Source organism: Salvelinus sp. IW2-2015, linkage group LG10 (assembly GCF_002910315.2).
Source record: "Salvelinus sp. IW2-2015 linkage group LG10, ASM291031v2, whole genome shotgun sequence".
In the NCBI taxonomy this organism is placed as follows: Eukaryota; Metazoa; Chordata; class Actinopteri; order Salmoniformes; family Salmonidae; genus Salvelinus; species Salvelinus sp. IW2-2015.
Window position 1 is genome coordinate 12,343,384 of NC_036850.1, and position 6,512 is coordinate 12,349,895.

The 6,512-nt window shown below is 42.0% G+C and overlaps 2 protein-coding genes across 3 annotated transcripts; one reads left to right on the top strand and one right to left on the bottom strand.

Moving 5' to 3' along the window:
* Positions 1-70: 70 nt before the first annotated feature.
* On the top strand, positions 71-1,544 carry trappc2l (trafficking protein particle complex subunit 2L). The gene is made up of 5 exons (XM_023995340.3): positions 71-161; positions 772-944; positions 1,040-1,127; positions 1,251-1,330; positions 1,421-1,544. The coding sequence occupies exons 1-5, from the start codon at positions 129-131 to the stop codon at positions 1,464-1,466; spliced, it is 420 nt and encodes a 139-aa protein (XP_023851108.1). The 5' UTR covers positions 71-128; the 3' UTR covers positions 1,467-1,544.
* A 32-nt stretch (positions 1,545-1,576) lies between these two features.
* Positions 1,577-4,646, bottom strand: pabpn1l (PABPN1 like, cytoplasmic). Of its 2 annotated transcripts, XM_023995338.2 has the most exons (7): positions 4,543-4,646; positions 4,229-4,456; positions 3,597-3,693; positions 3,181-3,251; positions 2,940-3,046; positions 2,688-2,775; positions 1,577-2,533 (listed from the first exon to the last, which is right to left on the bottom strand). In XM_023995338.2, exons 2-7 carry the CDS (start codon positions 4,295-4,297, stop codon positions 2,213-2,215), a joined length of 753 nt encoding a protein of 250 aa, XP_023851106.1. In that variant the 5' UTR covers positions 4,298-4,456; positions 4,543-4,646; the 3' UTR covers positions 1,577-2,212. The 2 variants fall into 2 exon arrangements, with proteins under 2 accessions (XP_023851106.1, XP_023851107.1); XM_023995339.3 differs by having other exon boundaries at positions 3,181-3,248; positions 4,229-4,637.
* Between the last annotated feature and the right edge of the window lie 1,866 nt (positions 4,647-6,512).

Below are 6,512 nucleotides of genomic sequence, written 5' to 3' on the forward strand. Positions count from 1 at the left end.
AAGTATTTATAATAAGTCCCGTTATTTTACATAAACAGTTACACAAAATTAAAGTTAAGTTATCTTGTCTTCATTTATCACACAGTCACGTGATACGTCTTGGCAGGCACAGCAGACATAATTCCAAGATGGCGGTCTGTATTGCTGTCATCGCTAAAGAGGTGAAATGAGACAACGCTATTTACATCGACATTTGAATTTCGTTTTTGTATGTACTAGCCTCTAAGGGGATACATAGTCAGTTGTACAACTGAATGCATTCAACTGAAATGTGTCTTCATTTAACCCAACCCCTCTACGAACCTGAGTGTTGACTGTGATGCTATAAGACTAGGTAACGTTAGTACGTTAGCTAGCCAACTGGGCTAACTAGATACATTGAGTATGGTTTATCGTAGAGTTCATTTGAGAGAGAAGCGTGCAATAATAGCGCATCAAGTCAGACTTCAGGTGAAAGGTCCGGACGTAGCTAGCTATTCTTATTCAATTAATATGCAGATAGCATATTGCTGTTCTTCAATCTTGGTCCAAACCAAAGAAGGTTGAAGCTTTTTTTCTAGCCAAACACACCCAATGTTAACAAACTAGCTCATCATTAGGCCCTCAGGTGTGTTAGTATTGGGCTGGAACAAAAGGCTTGCCACTCTCAACCTGTGGTCCAGCACCATAGACATTATATCTGCAAATATTTGGCCAGTTATATAGATTATTTTGTGATGAATTTAGGCTTCATTATGGAAAGTTGCACTAATTAATTCCCTATTCTGTTAGAATTATCCTCTGTTCATCCGAAGTGTACCCGTACAGAATGAACTGAAGTTCCACTACACAGTGCATACCTCTCTGGATGTGGTGGAAGAGAAGATTTCTGCAGTCGGCAAAGCTATGGCAGACCAGAGAGAGCTTTACCTTGGGTTGCTGTACCCAACGGAGGACTACAAAGTGTATCCTTCTCATATGATAAAAAGTGTATTACACTCCTGTCTGCATGTTTTTTCTCCTATCAAATTGAAAATATTCTCCTTTACCAACATACCAGATATGGCTATGTGACAAACTCCAAGGTGAAGTTTGTCATTGTTGTGGACTCTTCAAACACATCTCTGCGGGACAATGAGATTAGAAGTGTAAGTCAACCCCTGAATCATCTGTATGGTTCTCTTAAGTTATCTTAATGGCTCTCAGGTGATCTGATTGCTTCAGTTTATGATCATTTTGATATAACTACTTAACACAGTTGTTTCCTTCAGATGTTCAGAAAGCTACACAACTCATTTACTGATGTGATGTGCAACCCATTCTACAATCCTGGGGACACCATTCAGTCCAAGTAAGTTATCCCTACCACAGTGTTAGTTATGCAATGGTGTATCTATCAAAATTGCTATTGTCATTGTCTGATTTACCTTTTTTCCTCCAGGGCCTTTGACAGCATGGTGTCTGCAATGATGGTGCAAGCTAGCTGATATTATCCTCCTGAACATCTGTACATAATTTCCTGAAACCTTTTCGTGTTGCTTCATAATAAACTATGTCCATCAGAACCTCTCATTTACACCATTTCAAAGAAGCACTATCAAGTGTAATTCATTTATTAATTTCTAAAGCAAAGATGTTTGACATTATATACAGTGATAAACATTGAGCTATGTACTTGAAGCAAACTGCCAATTGCATGTCAATATAGTTAAGAAATACAAAAGAAAGCCAATCACAATGCAAATTTTATCATTTGTTTTTTACAATTACTATGCTCAATAGCCACACACCAACAAAATGAGTGATCTGATCAAAACATCCTTACAAAAAAAGTATCTGACATGGCAAATGGCTGTGCAGTCAAACAGTTATTGGGGTAAATAATTGCACAGTAAAACTGCTCAACTAAAATAAACCACCATAGGCACAAGCTTTTACAGTAATAAGCCGCAAACCAAGGCTGGCCTCTCCCATTTCCCCGACAATAAGAGAACAAAATGGCCATTGCAAAGTCTGACTTGTTAGGATTAAGTTGCAATAACTTTTTATGGAGGCTGTTAACAAAAGATGCCATATGACTTAATTCAATGAGGTTGAAATCTGTGCTTGTCTCAATTTCTGCCCATTAACATGCATGGAAAATAATTTGCAAATGAGTAGAGACGAGCAAGTCACAATTTCCTGAAACTCACATTCCATGTTTATTAAACAATCACTTGAATCCAGGTGTGATTCAGTAGTGTTGCTGCGGGTGCATGTGTCCAGTGTGCCCTGGCCTCGAGTGGTCAGTGGGTGGGGTTATGAGGAGAAGACATGGGTGCCGTTTAGGGCCCTGCTCACGGTGCTCAGGAACCCCCCAGTGTCTCTTCCCAGCTGGGGGCCCGTAGGGGTGTGGTGAGACTGACCTGGCGGGGCCAGTGTTGTATCGGAACCTGCCTTGTTGATACCCATTGTATCTGGGTGGGTGGAAACCTCGTCCCCTGGATCGAGCACCTCTGTGAATACCCCTATCTGTGGTGCTGATTCCTGGCATGTTGGTCCTTTTAGGCAATACCTGCAATGCAAAGGCCACAGAAACAACCTAAAAGACCTGGAATCATTTACAATTAACAGGAACACTTAATTCAGCTCAATTTATTCATGAATGTGCAACTTCGTCAAATCGAGTGTGTTTTGAGTTTAGAATTCAGGTTTCCCTTCCTACTAACCTTTATGACTCGGTCTCTGAATACGGTCTCATCCAGGCTCATGGCAGTCTGCACTGAGTCCCTGTCATGGAACTCAATATATGCAAAACTGGGAGAAAGAAAGTTGTCAACTTATACACAATAACATACTCAAATTGTTATCAGAACATACAAAATGTCCAAGAAACAAATAAAATGGTGCATAAACTATTTGTAACTGGACTTTGCATTGAAACTGATGTCCCACGTGATGGGATGGATAGTTAAACTCACCCCTTGGGATGGCCAGAGAATTTGTCACAAAGGATGGTTACTCTGTTGACAGGACCACAGCCATTGAAATGGATCTCCAACTCATCTGCAGTGGCACCATACTCCACCTGTTCATTTCCATATAATATCATGAGTCTATGCATGAGGACCCTCAGTTACTGTGTGGATATCGTATCAAATATGAATTGTGTATAACTTGACATGAATGCAAAATGTAGACATTTAAAAAAGTAAACCTTACATTCCCCACATAGACAGATCTGTTGTCAGCATCTATCCTTTCCTCATGGGTCATTGTATAGAACATTCCTGCTGTTTTGAACAGAAGAGAACACTGGAGCATATTGCACACGACTGAAATCGAAAGACAGCAAACACAAAGCAACTAATTACAACACCTAGAGGAACTGTGGACTAGTTAGATATATTTATCAAGAGGTGTTTGCAAGAAGACACTAGAGAGCCAGCCCCATTCCATCAGAGGAAGGGATAGCCTGAAATAGAGGCTGAAGGGCCTTGGGCAATGAGGATACCCTTCTGGAACGCTGCGGCTCACTGCTCATCTCATTGGGCAATGATGTGAGCCACACCGTGGCAGGCCAGCCCAGCAGATGGGCTCAGGTGTGGGCCAGCTGGCTAGGTTGAACAGGAGCTCACCTGCCTGGATCTGTCTCTCTGTTGCCTCATACTGCACTGCTCTCAGCCTCTCCTCCTCCTCCATCTCTTGCACCCGTGCCTTGATGGCTTCAAGCTCCTATATGGAAAGGGAAATGCCAAAACATCTGAAACATGCAGTATCATAACGACTATGCAGTATGAGACCATTTAAAAAAAACTTTCAGACAACATGAAAACATGTCTGAAACGCATGAGATGAGCAAGTGCCTAGAGGTTTCGGGTTCTGTGGCAGCGGGCCCACATATGCCTAGCATCTCAGTGGCCTATATGAACAGCTGTCTTAAGTAACGTTAGTTGTTTGAGGATGCAATTATATTGTTGTTCAGAACCACACATGCTGCTGCCACATTACGCAGGCGCGCCCCAGTGGATGGATAAATTGTGGCAAGAATGCAGTTTAAAACATACAAAACCTTCATATCAATCAGGTAACATAGGTGGGACATAGCATATGTGCTGCAGTAATAATACAATAGGCTACCTGGAATATCCCTAAACCCTACATTATGTAGCCTACAATCATTTGCGCATTCAAGAAAAAAAACAGTAGGCTAGCCTGCAAATTGTATCACGCAAGGCCGAATGCAATTGTCTTATGTTTTCTTACATACCGGGTCCTCCATGTAATGATCTCCCGCGAGCTCGCCTTCTATGTACATATCTTGTCTTTGCTCCGCCATATTCAGTGGTCAACAGCAGACACCAAACCCATGCCCGCGGACGCCACTTCAATGCCCGCGACGTCGCTCTCTTGTAGCCAGTCCAGTGTAGGAGACTCCAGTGCAATCAATGTTTTCTTTAATCACTAATCCGATTTTGATAAGGCTAATAAATGTAGCCTATATACAGAAGGTTGTTTGGATTAAATAAAAATATCTTCCCGCGGACGGAATCTACCCACGCCTTGTCAATACTGGTTGCTTACCTGTCTGTCCAATATGACGAGGGGGAATGTCAATTAATTGTCACCTGTCTGTGCATCACATGTTTGTGGGCTCGCCCCATCAGTTGTTGAATGGGCATTTTATAAAAATAAAAATGAATCTATAAGGTATCATTTTATTTTCATAAATGCCACCATGTAATTATCGTGTGGTTTCAATGCGAACTGCTATTGATTATAATGTCAGGATAAAGTGACTTGTCCAAATGCTGCCCGTACCTCATGTTGGAACACGCTGTGAATAATCCCCCTCTATGGGCTATGTGAAATATAATGAAAATAACAGTAAAAAGCCTGTTGTTGTCTTTGTCTATGATTTACCTTAATGTTAACCTAACATTTGTTTTCCGACCCACAGAGGTGTCTGAATGTCCGATGTAGCCTAATCCTATTGGACTCAGTCACCTGTGTACTTTAATGATTCTGCTGGTACCTCAGTTACCTTTACAAATGCCCTTTTAAAGTCTATCAGATTATAGTGGCATTCAAACTCAGCTGAGACCCCATTTTTCCCCAATAATTTCTCGCGACCCCACCCACCCCAAATACAATAATGACACAACATAAAATTGGGTACATTTCGATTTTTACATCAACAAATTCATTGCATTTTCATTTCTTATCAAAACGAAAAGAAACCAATAAATAAATTTACAAAAAAAAAATTATATATCAAATTATCTTTCTCAAAAACGTTTGTATAGGCTTAATGTCCCATACAATGATCTGTACTCTTAAATTGTATATATGTACACACACAGTACACTGAACAAAAATATAAATGCAACATACAACAATTTCAAAACATTTCATTACACCCTAATCTATGAATCTCACATGACTGGAAATACAGATATGCATCACAGATACCAACAACAACAAAAAAGTAGGGGTGTGGATCAGAAACCCAGTCAGTATCTGGTGTGACCACTGTTTGCCTCATGCAGCACGACACATCTCCTTTGCATAGAGTTGATCGGGCTGTTGATGGTGGCCTGTGGAATGTTGTCCCACTCCTCTTCAATAGCTGTGCATAGTTGCTGGATATTGGTGGGAACTTGAACACGCTGTCATACACGTTGATCCAGAGCATCCCAAACATGCTCAATGGGTGACATGTCAGGTGAGTATGCAGGCCATGGAGGAACTGGGACATTTTCAGCTTCCAGGAATTGTGTACAGATCCTTGCAACATGGGGCCATACATTTTCATGCTGAAACACGAGGTGATGGCAGCGGATGAATGGCACGGCAATGGGCCTCAGGATCTCATCACAGTATCATGATAAAATGCAATTGTGTTCGTTGTCTGTAGCTTATGCCTGCCCATACCATAACCCCACCGCCACCATAAGGCACTCTGTTCACAACGTTGACATCAGCAAACCGCTCGCCCACACAACGCCATACTCGCTGTGTCATCTGCCCGGTACAGTTGAAACCGTGATTAATCCGTGAAGAGCACACTTCTCCAGCAGGCCAGTGGCCATCGAAGGTGAGCATTTTCCCACTGAAGTCGGTTACGACGCCGAACTCCAGTCAGGTCAAGACCCTGGTGAGGACGACAAGCACACAGATGAGTTTCCCTGAGATGGTTTCTGAAAGTTTATCCAGAAATCTTTGGTTGTGCAAACCCACAGTTTCATCAGCTGTCCAGGTGGCTGGTCTCAGACGATCCCACAGGTGAAGAAGCCGGATGTAGAGGTCTTGGGCTGCGGTTGTGAGGCCGGTTGGACTTACCGCCAAATTCTCTAAAACAACATTGGAGATGGCTTATGGTAGAGAAATTAACATTCAATTCTCTGGCAACAGCTCTGGTGGACATTCCTGCAGTCAGCATGCCAATTGCAAACTTGAGACATCTATGGCATTGATTTGTGTGACAAAACTGCACATTTTAGAGTGGCCTTTTATTGTCCCCAGCACAAGGTGCACCTGTGTAATGATCATGC